This window comes from Apis mellifera, linkage group LG12, assembly GCF_003254395.2.
Source record: "Apis mellifera strain DH4 linkage group LG12, Amel_HAv3.1, whole genome shotgun sequence".
Classification (NCBI taxonomy): Eukaryota; Metazoa; Arthropoda; class Insecta; order Hymenoptera; family Apidae; genus Apis; species Apis mellifera.
This window is the reverse complement of record NC_037649.1, coordinates 8,247,449-8,264,875: the sequence shown is the minus strand read 5'-3', so window position 1 is coordinate 8,264,875 and position 17,427 is coordinate 8,247,449. Positions and strand designations below refer to the sequence as shown.

Genomic DNA, 17,427 nt, shown 5'->3' with positions numbered 1-17,427 from the left:
TAATGATGTCAATTAAGTACAGATTGTTTTGGATTCATTTTTAATTAATTTACGATTCTTTGTTCAAACGAGAAGATGCAATTGCGTAAAGTATAGTTGGAAATATCATTCAAGGTTAATTCTTCGATTTTATTTCACAGAATTCTTCAATATTAATTTTTAAACGGAACGTCTTACTCTTAAGAACCTGCTGCCTATAATCATCTTGAGCTCCTTTGGGGAGCTCTATTTGGGGTCATTGAATTCCTTCTTACATTATATTTAAAAAAAGAAATACCTCGAACCCGAATACATCTTAAAAGAAAAAAAACTATAAATATCATCAGTATCTCATAACAAGAAGTCAGTATCTCATAGGAACCATTTCTTCTTATTTTTACAAAATAATTTAATTCATCATTTCAAAATACGTTCATTCAGGTGATCTTAACATTTCTCAACATACAATATAATACAATATAATCCATATAATTACACCAAGTGCAAAACCTATACGAAGTAAATGCTCGAAAGAAGATTCGATGCATATCCAAAATGGCGGCGATGGTGTCCTGGTCCCGGTTCCATCCACTCGAAGAACTCACGATTCTCCGTGATTTCCCTAAAAATCGACTGTTCGTAACAGCGGATCAATTATACCGAAATGAAGGCGTCTGGTGGGCAAAATTCGAAGGTTAAATGGAAAAAAAAATTACAAGCGACAAGGGACGACCGGGAGAAGGCTGTGCAGCAATCGCCGGGACCACTGGCTTCCGGCCAGAGTTTTCCCTCGTTCGATGTCTCGCCGCCAGGTAGCGACGCCTACGGACTATTTAAAGGAATTTCGGCGAGGTTCGTCGCTTCGTTTCGTTGAGCAGCGCAGGCGTTGCCCTTTGAATGTTTGTTTGTTTTCGTCCTCGACACCCTTCATGTAAAGAGGAAACCGGAGAAGGAGTGGATACCGCGCGTTCTCACTTTACGATGTTCAGGGAGGAGTAGCGGTAACACGGGATCGTCGTATTAACGAGAAGAACAAGAGAGAAAGAGAGAAAGAGAGAGGAAGAGAAGCCTCGTTAAAGTTTGACCAAGTGTGACACACTTATTGTTTTCCGTTTCTTTTTTTTTTTTTTTTCCTTTTCCACTGTTCGATCCGCCACATATTCGCGCGTGGCCGATCGTAGAAAGTGCAAGCAGGACCCAGTCCGCGCTGGTTGGTCCGGTTTTATACTACGAGAAGAAGAAGAAGAAGAAGAATTGGAAGAATTCGGTAGAAAGAAAGAAGAGGAAGAAGGATAGTCGAAAAGAAGCATTGGTAAGTCTCTGCTTGCCGCGCGAGCAACATCATCAGGTGAACACAGGATGTTTCTGATACCGATATAGTGTTTTCTGTGACCGACGATAACTACATATGTATACATACAGTGTGAAACGAGATTAATGGGAGCTGTAGAAAATGAAAGTGTTGTGTGACCTAAGAAAGCTAAAAAGGACTAGCCGAAATCGAAAACCGTGAAACGTTCTATTGTGAATCTTTTCGATGGACAGATCTGATGGAGAGATCTAAGGTCTGGTTTCTTGAAAGAGATAGCCTGGTGTGTTGATCGAATCTCAACAACTTTTTGTTCGGTGTACAGTGATCGATAAGTAATAAAAAAATTGGAGAGAATTGAAATTTAAGGAACTTGAAGTAATTACGGAAATTGTGTACGATTAGATGTACATTACGTTCGAAGATTTAGAGATTCGTATATAGGAAATTTAATTTAAGTTAGTAATCGTGGATTACTATATCGTTATAAGAAGGATAAATTTAGTAACATTTTTCTGTGCACGTGAAGATATTACGAAAATTATGAAAGATCGTAACGTCACGATCTATGATCAATTTCACGTTGTCAAAAGTATTTAGTGATGTATATATTGGAACAACGTCCAGCGAATATTGGTTACTTCAAAGTGTATTCACTAGTCTAAGTACCCAGCCAAACTAACACAATGTATATTGCCTCATTGGGGGACGTGTCGATGTGAACCTCGCGTTACATACAAACACGACCTCTACTTGTTTGCCAACAAACGTACCGCATTTCCTATCTTTATAGCACATCCACCATTGCATCTCATCTTCAAATAGAAACTGTTCCGCCACGCCGCCAACCATCCCGAATATTATATCATCGTCAATCTATTACCTAACGACCATCAACATTTAGATTAATTTTTATTCTAAATGTTTCATCCTCCATCCTTGTGCGAGTTTCTTTCGACCGCAGCGTAAGCAAACGAAACTAATTAAGAAACTTCACTTTTTTATCGTTAAATATCTCCCAAATTTATCAAAATTACACGATTTTCGAAAAAGTCGGAAAATATTCTCTTCCCCGGAAACCACGATTATCGAACAAAATTAACTGTCTTCTAATTAGTGGAATAAAGATAGGAGTAGCTCGAGAGATAGTGATGAACATTGGCAAAGAGTGTGGCTGGTGGCCATCTCTGCCAAAATAATTAGGAAGTCGTCGTCAGAGACGTGCTAAAATGGTCCGCTGGGGCACGCGCGATTTGGCCGGCTAGTCGCGTCCCGGGCGTTCGAGCGAGCTGGTCGCCCGCTAGTTCTGTAGTTCCCAAGTGTGTTTCGCCAGTTCCATGCGACCAATTGACCAGCCTTAATCGTTCCGTCTGTCCGCCTTGTCTGTTCATTCTTTCCGGCGCGCGATTTTCTTCGAAGTTTTCATCCGCGACTTTCAATTATGATCGATATTCGTTCAGATTCCTCGTTGCCACGGGACAGTCGCGCGTGTTAACGTCGAAAGGGGGTTAGTTGGCAGGATTTTTCGAATATTTCTGTGTATTTGGATATTTTTTTCATTTTTTTTTTTTAACAGAAAGAGAGACGAAGTTGAGCTTTCGAATTTTTTTCTTTCCTTCTTTTTTTTTTTTTTTTTTTTTCCAATTAAGATTACCGGATATTCTGCTCGAATGAGTGTATATATATATATTTATAAATCGGGTTTCGGAGACACAGAGTCGCCGATTCCCGACGACCGTAACCCGGATCGACTCCCCCGCTACTCTTCCATTCACGCTTAAGTTTAGCGCGAACCTTGGCTTCTACATTTGCTACGTTGGCTGCGACCTTTGCACTCCATTCGGGTTTTAAGTCGTTGACCTTGAACATGTGACGATCCCAATTACTTTGGGAAACTTGCTATATCGATATCGGTTTCGCGTATAGGATAATTTGGTATTAATGAGTCGTTTTTTAAAATTATACTTTATAAATGAATATATGGATTCGTTTCTTGATAATTTTTTTCTTTTTTTATATACTTTTATTTCACGTTTCTTTCTATTTTCTTGGTTCCCTTCGTGAAATGTACAGGTATATAAATATGTCAGGAACTTGGAATAAAATCGTTGATTGAAAAAAATTTTTGATTAAAATTGTTAAAAATTGGTTAATAAAGATGTTCTTTTCATTTTTTTAGTATTTATTTAGAAATAATAAATGATACCTGTTATAATTTCTTGCGTTATGCATGTTATGGTTTATGATGTTTAGAATGATTCGATGCGCTCAATTCAGTTTAACGACTAACATTGCTATGGAGCGATGAATTACGGTTATTGCAACAGTGAAAAGTTATAAAATTCAATTTTAGATACACGCGTGGTTGCTACATATTAAACGCTTTGATATTAATATATCATATTACATTTATTTACATTTATTTCATTTATTAAAAAAGAAAAAAAGAGTAAATAACGAAAGATATTGATGTTTATTTGTATAATACATACAAGAAAAATTTAAATATAAGATTAAAAAAAATTCTATATTCGAATTCTTCTTCGTTACGTAACGAGCTTTAAAATTTTCATTACAATTTGAAACATTTGGTTGTTTTGTTACATAACGAAACCAGTTAAATGATCATCAATCGATTTGATTATCCACTATTTGTGATTGAATTGTTCAATCGGCATGAAAAGTCGATCAAAGTAGCCAAAATGAAATTATAAAACTAATAGTTATATAACGACAATATAGTGATGTCCTTTGAATGTCTTAAAATACGCGCCAAGGAAATAGACTAGCAGAAGACCGAAAATAGCCGAATGCGTCATACTTCACGAACACTGTCCAGCCAATGGTATTGCTCCACATGCTCGGTTCATTCGACTCGCACGCATTTTCCTACTGGACGCTGCGCCGTATTGTGACGTGTTTTCGCGAAACACGAATGTGAACGGACAAATTGTTACAACAGAAATTCCATAATTTTAAAAGTAAAAATATATCGAGCCTCGAACAATCGTAATACATTAAGATATCATCGATTTACTTTATATTTACGTTGACGCAAAATTATAGACGCGCGCGGACAACTACGCTGCAACTTGTTAATGGCGCACTCCGCGAGGTGGCGCACGTGTGCAATGATTTGCCGTTCGCTGTGTCAGTCTTACGGAAGAGGAGGTTTGCTTAGCATTTAGGAAAAATATTTCGTTAAGAAAATGACGTGTGTCTCAAATTTCTGTGCTCGCGTATCGTGATACGTCATAGAATTATTCCTTTCAGTGTCCGGCAAGTTTATTCGTGGCAGTTCGTTTCGTTTTTTTTCCTCTCTTCGTCTTTCTCTTTCTTTGTGTGCTCGAGTGTATCTTAGGGACCTGTAGCTAACCTAAATATTCGACAGCCGTAACGTAATTTCTCTGTGACACGTCGCCAACGAATACTTCGTTATTGGTCCTTGGTGAGTTTTCTTGTGTTATTGAACTTGTCATATATTTAGTGTCGAACGATTAGGAAAAATCACGATATATGTATTTATCTTGAAAAGTTTTTGTATTCGACTGAGAGTTTAACCTGAAACGGTTTTGGATGGTAATCGTGAACACGCGGTGATTTTTTTTCTCATATTTGTTTAAGATATTCTTTGATACATTTCTCCAAATTGTAAATTTTTATGAAATTTTTAAACGAAATTGTGGAATTTATTAAAAAATTCTCTTCATCTTCTCTTAATGATATTCTAATTTTTGATATAATGATGATTATATACGCCGAAATATTTCTCTCTGTTATTTTATTATTTACTACTACTAATTCAATCAATTTTTATTTCTTAACATTAATTAATTTATATTATTATCATTATTATATATTTGATATTCATATAAATATGAATTTATTTATGCATATGTTATAATATTTAAATGAAATACATTAATATTTATAAATAATGAAAAATTAATCTGTAATTTATTGTATGTTTGAATTACAGAAAACTATAGTGTGAATGAACGTGGACAGTCATTGAACAGATAAGATTAGTGACGTATTAATATAGAGGTAACCATGGAGGACGGCCATTGCAAAACAGTGGAAGAAGTATTAGAGTACTTTAGCGTCGATCCTGATAAAGGATTATCTATTGATCAAGTTAAGAGGAATCAGGAGAAATATGGTCTCAATGGTAAGTAACCTTTTTCATGCTGTATATTATATTTATCACACTTTAATATCGATGGCTCATACATGCAATGACCGTTGTTCTTATTACTGCAAATATATTATTATTCAAATTACAATTAATCTTCATATTCTAAGATAATATTATATTTATATATTTGTATACATATATAATCTATTATATATATAATGTATACAATATCATAAAAATTGCAATATAATACACTTATTGTAATCAGTTTATAAACCAAAAGAGAAAATTAGAATTCACACTTTCATTTATTTATATAAAGTTAAAAAACGGAAAGAGCTAGCTATTTAGAGATATCATATAGTTCAATATATCAGGAAACTATTTATTTGACAAAGTCGAACAGTAAAAATGATTCTATCAAACTAGTTGCTAGCATTAACCCATGCACGATGCGCGATATTTATCCCCACCATGTATACTTCACTGCCAGTGCTTTCGCACACGTGTTCGAAGTTTCTTCAATGACCTGCATCCCTAAAATCTTTTAGCTTTCGAAAGTTATTTTACGATTTTATCTTTTTTTTAAATAATGTAGTCATTATTCTAAACAAAATTAAATATTTTAGAATATTATTTTATTCAGTTATTATATGTAATAATAGTATTATTATAAATATCATATATATATATATGTTTGTAGAAAGATTAATTATATTCTAAAAAATATCTAGAACAGAATTCAATGTAAAAGTTAGTTTAAATTCAAATAATTTTGTGTTCGTGAAATTACGATTATATGATTGATAATAAGTAAACACAAATAGAAAGAGGATTGATGATATCGATAAATGATAATGTCAGAATAGAGTGTTTGATTATCGTGTCGTAATATCTTGTATAAAATTCTAATTTCACACTCCTATCGAATTAAAAAGATTCTTATCTTTTCTTTTTCGATTAATATCTGAAAAGCAGGGAAACGAGAGGAACGAAACAAGGTTGCTGCTTTACGTTTTATTTGAAAAATAATAATAGATCGTGGATTGTCAATAGTGTGTCCTTGAATCATTAGTACCACAGTATTCATGGACGACCAGTCGGAAGATATGTGCGTGTTGCACTTTTTCTGAAGTGGTATGGGATACCTGCAGGTTGACGTAAAATCGATCCGAGATGTGTTTAAATAACGTTTCACGCGTAATTTAATATGGTTCTCTCATTGAATATGGTCGATTGAAATTACAATATTTATCGGAAGAAACCTATTGACATTTCCACATACGCATGACCTACTTTCGTATTATTTTATTTATCGTTCATTTAAATAAACATAAAAGGAATTAGACGGATATGTAGAATTTTCATTTTATTTTTCATCGGTAGACATGATTATTCATATTTGAATTTATTCCGCAATTTATTCATATAAATATTATGAATATTATTAAAAGAAAAAAGAAAGAATAGAAATTATCTTAGATAATCTCTTACGAATTGTGTTATGGTTTTTTTATTTGTTATGATTACTATTATTTAATCTTTAAATAATTAAAAAAAGAATATGAATTATTTATGATAAATATGATCAATATGTTGAGTTATTACCGAATAATTATTTCTCTCTGCAAGAATTCAATCATCATCTCAGGTTTTGTTATTTATTTAATTCCATCTTTACTTTACTTTTACTTTCTGATTAGATTATTCATTTGTTTAATAGGTTACAGAAATGTTCACATGTGTATTTATATATATATAATTAGAGTATACGTTTATTCTTCGTTACGAACAATTCTATAAAACTAGTCAATGTATGATGAATCGGTTCATCGGAACAAATATATATGTAAAGCTCGATCGCGTTCGAGAGACACGGAAAGAAGAAGAACCGTTACGTTTAAGAGAAAACAATTCTTTTCTTTTTTTCGTAATCGATATATACATGTCAATATAATCGCATGTGGTATTCATCGTTTATTTCCGTAGGAACGCTCGTTTAGTTGGCTAAACATCGAGTGCCAGATATTCTTCTCTCGAGGAACGCTGATAAATAATCGGGGTGATTTATGCGATCTAAAAACGATCTCGCATGTTCGTGGGAATCTCGAGGTATAGACAATTATTTTGTTTAGGTGTATTTTATTTGGATACAATTGGCTAAAATTGTGGGCAATCATCAAAACCTGATGAAATAGCTGAGATAGGAAATTTGGAAGAAAATTTTTATTTCTGACTTTAAAAAATATTTTCTGATAATATAATTATAGCAAATATATAAAATAACAAAGATAGATTTAAATATCATTGAATAGAAATTTTCTATTCGTGTGTAAAAAATAAAAAAAAAAAAATTATTTTCTAATTCTTCTAATTCTTCTAAAAGCATCTTAGATTGTTCGTAAGAGCAATCGTGAATGAAAGTGAAAAAAAAAAATAATGAGTACCGAGTTCAATAGCATTGTCAATTCCTCCTAGAGTGGCGAGAAAATATTTTTTTTTTTTTTTCTTTTTTTTCCTTCTATTAACTGTTATGTTTTTCATATTCGACGGAAGTTTGCCTTTGTCGCGTCGAACGAGTGCAAACTCTCGGAACAAATTACGAAGTGTTTGCTCAATCGTATACGACGTCGGTCGGAAAAGTTGGCGATTATCGCGTTATCTGTCGATTTACAACCATGGATGCTGATTATTAGCAACGTGTTTTTTTTTCTTGGTTACCACGACTTAGGCATTGCATTGATTCTGCGGTTTTCCATCCGATTCCAGATGTAAACTCGAGATTATACAAATTGTGTATAAAATATCGAGGGATCTGTTTATTTCGAAGTCATAATTCGAAGAATTATTTCGAATCGTTATATTATTCACGATGAAATTTTCCTTATAATTTGTTGAAAAATTAAAATAAATTTTTAAATATTTGATTCTCGAGCAAGCATCGAATACTTTTCTAAGAATGTAGATAATCTTTAAGAAAGTTTTATTATACACTTTTATTGCGGTTTATTATTTGTATATATATTTAAATCGATCCATTTTGCGTACTTCTCGATTTAAATTTCACATACAAATATGTATTTCCACCAAATATTTATATATTCCTTAATTTGCATTATTATGATTTCACCAACTCGAAATTCTCGTGTATATAAACATCAGATACATTATTATACTATAGATATATTATTATAGATGGAATATTTTAAATTATTTTACTATTTCCATATCTCATTTAAGATAAAATATCTCGCAAAGATAAAGTTCCTTAAAAAACGAATACGTTTGATATAAAATTTGAATTATCGCAAAAAATCATTTTTACGATAATCGTTTCCGTTTTATTTTAAAACTCGCGCTTTTCCTTGCTACATGCGTGCACTCTCGCGGTCAACATCTGAATTAACTAGGGCCCAGTATATATTACGTAGTTTCGTCAATTTTTTTAAATAAAAAATTAACGTTTATACAAATGTATTAACAAATCTCTAAATATACCTATCGAACCATTACAAGGTCAGCACTTCAATTTCTAATTTGTAATAAAAAAAAAAGTTGATATATTTTCACTTTGCAACGCATGTGACAGGAAATTATAGGTTAAGAACACCAGATCGAAATTTCAGGCTTCTAAATATAATAAATAAATCTACCAAAGATTACGAATCAGGTAACTATTTCAATTTTCAATTTACTATAAAAAAAAAAAGATTAAATCTGTATCTCGCATCATCTCTAACGGAGATTTAACCAGATTATAGAGTCAAAGTGAACTTCAAAGTGAAACTTCGCGTCACGATTTACGATTGCTCGCACACGAGTTCGAGAATATAGATTCTTATTCACAGGGAAAATCCATGATTTTTCACGAAACCGGGCTCGATTACGAAGCAAAGTATCGTGTTTCGTAGGTCGTGAAACTGAAGTGTAACTGTCGACGCACGTCCATTTAGGCTCAGGTCCATTTCTCACGCCGATTAGGCGTCGATTGTCGTGTTCCACTGGACTCTGTGAATAATCGTGAACGACGGTATTTTGACCGACTATCGACTTCGCTCCAAGAAGAGCGTTACGTACCGGCACATTTATCGAACAGACAAGCTACACATAGTTTCGCTACGTTGCTTACACAACCGATCCTTCATACCAGTTCGCGAAGAACCGCGTCTGGAAACGTTGAAACTCTAAAATTGGATCTCCGCGGTTTGGGCTCGGTATTCGAATTCCGGGATTAATTCGATTCGATTAGCCGAAACTCTTTCGTGGCTGATCTCATTCCTCTCGTGGGGATACGTTTGGTTATTTATACCAATTATGAAACCCGGACGGCTAATTATATTATTTTATGTATTTCGATCCAGTCTTTTCTAAATCCATGAAATGAATAGTATCGATCGTGTCAAGCTTCTTCTAAATTTCAATCGTCAATTTCTGATTTATTGTTCGTGGCTCGCACGTGTTATATCGTTCATCTGTAATGCAACTTTAAACCGATTTCTTTTGGAATTAAACTTCGAAATGAAATAAATTGCCTATATCTGTAAATGAATACGTTTATTTTTACTTTTCTCTTTATTTTAAGGATTTTTTTCGAGCCTTCGAATTTGCTTACGCGTGTGACCCACATTATTTATCGCGGATGTCGCGATAAATGATATCGTAATCGGGGTTAATACACCATGATTACGTTCGAACATTATTATCGGCTATTGTCGTTCGATCTGCTGTTTCACACCATTTCAACTTTGCGCGACCGATAAGCGGTTTTGTAGCTTTTTTTTTTTTTCTTTCCATCATGATTCGTGGAAACGAGATGCATTGATCATTGACATGCACGCGAGATAAAGAAAAACATGTGTTATAATTTTATTTTATGGAAAATGATTATGCATAAATCGTATAAATTAAGTTTTCAATCATGAATTTAATTTTCAATTTTTCCTTTCATTGAATCTGTTTAGATAAAAGTGAAATTTTTCTTTTGGTATCTTAATTACTGAGAATTATAAAAGAAAAATTTAAGCAGATGTAAAATGGATCCAAAGAAAATTTTTTTCGACTCTCAGTAATTAAAACTTTGATTATTTGTGAGAAGAATATGACCATTTGGAGTCAACAACAATCGAATTAAAATTTCTCTTCGTTCACGAGGAATTAATTTAAAAAAAGGAATCGTTAAAAATACATGGTGGTACTTAAATTCTTTTTCGTATAAGTATAAATCAGAGAATCATCAAAAATGGATTTATCACGTTCACTCGTTGCGGTCTTGACTAATGAACACCGATGTATATATACCCGCGTTCGTTTCGCGGTTCGTTTATCCCGTTCCAGAAATATTCGTACGCGGACGTCGACACGTAGATTCTCTTAAACGCGCCACATTTCGCTTCGGTTTCGAGCGATTTTTAATTCTTGGTTGAAAACGCGCCAACGTGGCGACAGTAAACTCGCCCGAGATACGATGCAAATAAGTCTTAATTCTCTTTTCGCGGAAGGATAAATTCGAGGGAGGATAGCGGAATAACTGTAATAACTGAGGTAAATAAGGCTTCAAGATGGATGGACGGATCGATGAAAAAAAAGCCGAGTCTGTTTTATATATATATAGGAAGGAATCGTAGGAAATTTGAAATTGGAAAAAAAGGAAATTTTTTATCGTCAAGTCCCATATTTACGAATTCTTTTCTCGCGAAAATTGAAGAAATTTTCAGCAACAGATCTATAAATTGAAAACTTGAGGTTTAATAAAATGTGAGTACGAGAAAATTTAAAATTTCATTTCTTCGAGGGTATTTTTATTTTTGGGTCACTGAATTTTTTATATTCGAAAGATATTGAAATTTGGAAGAAAAAGATTCGAAAGAAGATCGACAATCTTTCGATCAAAATTCAATTTAAATTGAGTTTCATTCGTCTTGAAGATATTTTCCATTAAACGATCGAAGGAATATAATAAACGGAATGGAATAATAAATTCGATCATAATATCATCAGTTTTTGGAGCAAAAGTTACCTAACGCAATATTTCCGTCCGAGGAATCGAAAACTTTTAATATTCACGCGACGAGATAAACGTAATCGCATCGCTTCCTTTTATCGTGCATTCTCGCGCGCGTATTACACATTCGCCAGATAACGAAATTACGCTTTAAATAGGACGGAATGGTCTTTAAATCTACGACTGTGCTACAACGCGCCGCCGCATAAATATCAATTAAACACGAATGTGAAGAAAAATCCTCTCGCCGAACGTATCGTTTCGTTTACGGGATGCAACCCCGTTTTTCGTCCAATTTTCATTCATCGGTTATTAAAGTATTTCGAGCCGTGTTCAATTCAATACAAAATCAATTTTATACGATTTTGTACGAAGTTCAGCCGAGGACTATCCATAATCGGATAATTACCGTATTGTTAACGATATAAAGTAAAATATATACAATTATCATATGTTTGCAATATTACGTAAAGGATATTTAGATAATTCTAAGAATGTGAAGCTGATTCTCTTAAATTCTTTGATTTACAATTTTGAAAATTGCAGTAGGCCGTGTATGTAAAAATATAAAAAGATAAAAAAAATATACTTATTGTCGATAATTTTCGTAAGAAGAGTATAATAAGTAAAATTTGTTAATTCTCCAAAATTGTAATTGTAAAATTTCTCGTTAGAAACTGAAGCGCGAGAGCATCATAATTCAAAGAGGATTAAATTCATACCAAAACATTTACCTTCCTCCGGAACATGGATTGTGTCAGAGAAACTGAAGCATCGCGGTTATCAATTCTTGGAGATATATTTTTTCTTGGGCCAGACATCGTAACTTTTTTTTTCTTTTTCTCCCATTCCATTTTCTTTTTCTCCCAAGTGAATATCTGTAAATTTATTCGATCCCCTGTATATTTTCACGAAAACTATCGGGAATCGCCGCACGCCGCGATATAAACGATTTCCACGATTATATATGAAACTAACTGTTATGCACTATGTTACTTCGTTTGAAGTGAAAAATAAGTTCAAGGTCTATCGGGTTCCATGTGAAACGAGAGCTTTATTCGAATTCGCGAACAGGAAGAAGCAATTACGGAACTTTGTTTTTTTTTTTTTTTTTTTTTCCTCTCTCGTGAAAATAATCAAGGAAAACTATTTGGAGAGAAGAGAGCACAGAGTTTCTTTCGGGGATAGTTGGAACGAGTTTCTTGTCTCTCGCGTAGACAATAGAACATAATTACGTGTCGATTTTAAATCATTTTTAATTTCACGTTTTATAATTTAATTATTTCCTCGAAATTTTCAGAAAAATATTCCGAGATAATTATAATTATAAAAAATTCTTTTATTTCGCAATATTTTAATAACTGGAAAAAAAAACGTTAGAATTTCATCGGTTAAATGGAGTGGATAATGTCGAAATATTTTATTTAATCGAAGAGATGGGGAAGAAAAAATTATTTCAATAATTTCTTTTATTATTGCATGGAATAATAGAAGGATGCGTGTGATCGTTTAAAAAGAATCTGAAGAGAAGCTGAAACTCTAAAATCTGTCGGTGTTTTATTCTAGAGTTTATTGACGTCATCACCGTCAGACGTTCTATTTGAAACAATAACAGGTTTCTTTTAAATAAAGACGATCTCTACGTGGAAGTATGTAAAATTCTGTGTTACGATAGTGATTCATCTGCGTTGAATTTTCTCCCACCATTTCTAGAGAAATCTCCTAGTCATTGCCTGTGCCTAGTCCATTGACTTTAAATCGCTGTTAATCGAAATTGATGGATCGATGGATTATGTTGATTTCTCGGACAGTGCGAAAAATTATAACCATTGCATTCAAAGAGAAAGAGGGAAGGAAGGAAGGTCGTGAAAAGGTTGCAAAGGTTGTAAAAAAAGAATAAAAATAAAAAATCGTAAAGAACTGGTGGAAAAATTATAAAAAGCGGCAAATATAAACAACTATAAATCCGAGGGAAAGATAAAAGATACACTTTGCTTAAACTGAAAGAATACTTGCCTTTTCGTAAACAGAGAAATTAAGTATTCGAGACTTGTACTTGTTAACACAGGATTGTTTCGGGGGAAAGAGAATTGTACAAAAATTAATCCAACCTTTTTATTTTAATGCTGCAAATTTTTTTAAACTCAGATTATATAAACTCGTACTAGAGTGAATTAAAAATATTCAAATTTGCAAATTTTGGAAAAAGTGATGCGTGATATAGAATTATTAATCGATCTTGTAAATGGAAATTTAAGGAACGATCAATCTCGATTTTCGCGTAAAATTTCAGCCACGAATTATATACTCGATAATTACCATATTAAGCACTTTGATACTTCAATTACGAAATTGTCTCGATCAGCGATCTATAGAGTCACGAGACCCGCGTGTAATTTCATCTCTTTCGAGTTTATTACGCTTCGAAGTGCATATTTATAGAGTGGAACGTTGTGTATACTTGGATTTTTTTTTTTTCACGAGATTGCGAAGATTCTAATCTGTCTGACATTTTTCTTTTTTTTTTTTTTTTTTTTTTTTTTAATCACGAATCGTGTGTACGATTGTAAATTACCAGCCGAGTTTGAACCAAGAATTTCTTTTGCCCGAGGAATTGTTACTTCTTGTTTCCTTTTATATTTTTATCTCCTTTTAATTTGCAATTTCGAATGTAAAATTGGATAGATGGGGTCGAACGATGGATGGAATATCGATTTTTTTTTTAACGAGAATTAATCCAATTTAAATTCGAAGTCGATTCTTGGGATTGCCAGTTTGTAGAATATTGGAAATAAATTAAATATTGAAATTAAGGCCGATTGTGGCGAGGGGAAATTGTTCAGATTTTCACGAAAGATCGTCCCGAGGAATAATAAAGGAAGAAAAATTTTTTTTTAATTTTCGATTCATTTCCCCAGGAACAAGAATTAGATTCCTATGAATCTAATGATAATTTCTGAAATTTCAAAAATAATTTAAATATAGTTTTAATGTAGTTGGATCATTTTCTAGAATTTCTTTTAGAAAAATTGCCAGATATTTCCTCCTCTTTTAATATTCGTGGATAAACGAATAATTAAAATCACTTTGAATAATTAAACTCACATTGATAACAGGGGGGGAAAGTTCGAGATGGATAACAGGTGAGAAACACACTGTGAATGTTAGCTACGTAAGCGTTATCGCGAATATTCATCGCTATTACCGTGCCATATGTAAATTGCCTCGTGCCTAGATCAGTCGCTGTAAACGCAATATCGTCGCCGTGTCTTTTATTCCTACGTTACGATTTTCAAATGTTCATTTATTTTCCCTTTTCTTTTTCTTTTTTTAATCCATTTTTATCTCTTTCTTCTCCTTCATCAATTCAACTCGGAGCCAATATCGATGATGGCAAAATTAAATTTTGAATGATTCGAACGAATGATTTAGGAAAGGAAAGAGATAATTAGTAGCGATTTTTATAAGGAAAAGATATTAAAGGAAAGGAAAATATAGTAATAGAAAAAGAGAATTATTCAAAGTAAAAAGATTCGTTCTGTGTGGAAAGGTAGATTTTTAAATATAAATCGAGATAAAATCTCCGTTTCCGTATGGTTTCCGAGTAAACGATGATATTGTTTAGCCGTTGCGCATAGGCTAAATGCCAGGGTTACACGGTCACGAAATACGGTTCATGCTAAAACATTTTACAATAAACTGTCTACAAATTAGAAGGATAATAGTTGGGAAGACGTAAAACAACTGGTTGAATCTCGTACAAAAAGCTATGTCTACGATGTTAACATTGGGAACAGATTGGTACACGGCGATAAAACTCGCGGAAATATCTTTTCGGGTGCAAAATAAATCATAAAATATTCTACATTCTTCTTGTTAAACACGATTTAAATATACGCTTCTGGCCCGTTTGAAACTTCATGGATTCGAAAAGAGGCGTGTAAATAGTAAATAATTATGCTTCGTGAACTCGATTTAAATCCTTTGTATATACGCTTCTGATCCGTTTAAAAGTTTTCACGTCTTGAAAAAGAATGACGAGGAACGCGTGTGTGTAACGTTTTTACACTCGAAACGAATATTTTTGAAAAAGAAAAATTATAGAAATTGTCTTTAAGCATGTAAATAATGTAATTATATTCCGCGTTTATATTTGATTATAAATAAATTGCGGGAACGAAATATATTTTTAGAATATAAAATTCCTTTCAATTTTCATTTTTGAAATCTAATAAAAGGGAAAACAAGGATCAATGGAAAAATGTACGATCAAATTTCTCCCCCAAAATAGATATATGGTGAATACGGTTTTTTTCATCATCGACGACAAAAAATAGTACTAGATTCGATGCAATTTTTTTGCATTTCCAAACTGAGACGTATAAAAAAAAAAAAGAGAAGAAGTAAAGATTAAACAGAGTAAAAGAAAAAAATATATAATAAAATTTCTTAGATAAAATAAAATATCGTTTCACGATAGAATAAATGTCCTATTGACAATATATAGTTCAGACAGAGGGATTTGAAAAAAAAGAAAAAGTAAAGATTAAACAGAGTAAAAGAAAGAAATGTATAATAAAATTTTTTAAATAAAATAAAATATCGTTTCACTATAGAATAAATGTCCTACTGACAATATATGGCTCAGACAGAGGGATTAAACGCAATAACGAGCAGTAACTTTGAAAAAAAAGAAAAAGTAAAGGTTAAACAGAGTAAAAGAAAGAAATATATAATAAAATTTCTTAAATAAAATAAAATATATCGTTTCGCGATAGAATAAATGTCGCGCGCTGACAATATATGGCTCAGACAGAGGGATTAAACGCAATAACGAGCAGTAACTTTGAAGTGCGGCCTTAAAACGAATTAACCCCATTTGCCGCGATAACTTCTAATGCAATTTCACCGTAACACGCGCGATTTTACCGAGCACTGCCCGATTTTTAAACTGTCAACATCTCTATGGGCGCGAACATTTCATTATTTCGAAGAATGAAACTAAACTTTTCAGAGAGAGTCGTACAAATTTTTTTTTTTTTTTACAAACGCGTTTTGAAGAATTAATTTTCACTCCCAGCTCTCAGATCATTCTCGAAATATCTCCTCCGCTGCTATTTCTCTGAGAGTAAACGTTATTAATTTGTCGAATGGATTTACACGTTGCACGAAGAAGATACATCAAGAAGGGATATAAGGAGGAATTTTTGGGTGGAATGTAAATTCTTCTCGCGTACGTTTGAACGGAATCTAAATCTATGCTTTCGTATAGATTCGATATTAAAAAAAGGAATCGTTGGGTTAGTTGTGCGTAATGTGAACAAAGTAGAAGGTAAGTTGGCGGGGAGCTGTATTAATAATGAATTAGATGGCTAGGTGGCCTGACGTGGTCGCTACGCTTCAACTCGACCACGTCAGGTGTAGTATGCTCGCGATGGATAGACCAGGCACGAAGAACCAATAACAGCAAGATTGTTTGAATTCTCGTCGCGTTATAATCCTCTAGAAATAATTAACGCCTTTACCTTTTCCTTTTTTCTCGTCTCTCCCTTTCAATTTCTTTTTCTTTCTCTTTGCACTTTCTTTTTATTCTCTTCGATTTTAAATTAAGTTTAATTCGAATTTTCTTTCTTTTCAAAATTGTCTTCTTTCGTTCTGATGTTTTTCAACATTATTTTTTTTTTTTCTCCCTTTTGTATTTTCTCTCAAATTTTTCCTCTTTCCTCTCTCCATTTTTCTCCTCGTCCTATTAATTCTCCCAGCTTTGAGATAAATAATTCTGGTGACATTTAATATTATTAAAAACTCGTTCCCTTACGGAGAATATTTTCGCAAATGGACGCCAACGTAAATTTTCAATGTCGCTCAACAGTTTCGTGAATATAAATTATGAATATGGATTAAATATAAATGACTTGATCATTTCATGCATATGTAATAGATTAATCATTGCCGTACATAGTTAATTGTGAACCGGCTAAAAAGGTCAAAGTATTTTCC

At 32.9% G+C, this 17,427-nt stretch overlaps 1 protein-coding gene across 7 annotated transcripts in view; it reads left to right on the top strand.

Moving 5' to 3' along the window:
- The first annotated feature begins 845 nt into the window (after positions 1–845).
- LOC410371 (calcium-transporting ATPase sarcoplasmic/endoplasmic reticulum type) overlaps positions 846–17,427 on the top strand; it is a 41,888-nt gene continuing 25,306 nt past the window's right edge. Inside the window, exons 1-3 of one of the 7 annotated variants that reach the window (XM_006565220.3) lie at positions 2,543–2,795; positions 4,680–4,736; positions 5,268–5,459. In XM_006565220.3, coding sequence (XP_006565283.1) covers positions 5,342–5,459 — 118 coding nt within the window. In that variant the 5' untranslated portion in view covers positions 2,543–2,795; positions 4,680–4,736; positions 5,268–5,341. Of the gene's footprint in view, positions 1,292–2,542; positions 2,796–4,103; positions 4,737–5,267; positions 5,460–17,427 lie in introns of those variants that run through there. The other 6 variants (XM_006565219.3, XM_006565218.3, XM_026444455.1 and 3 more) reach the window with 6 other exon arrangements.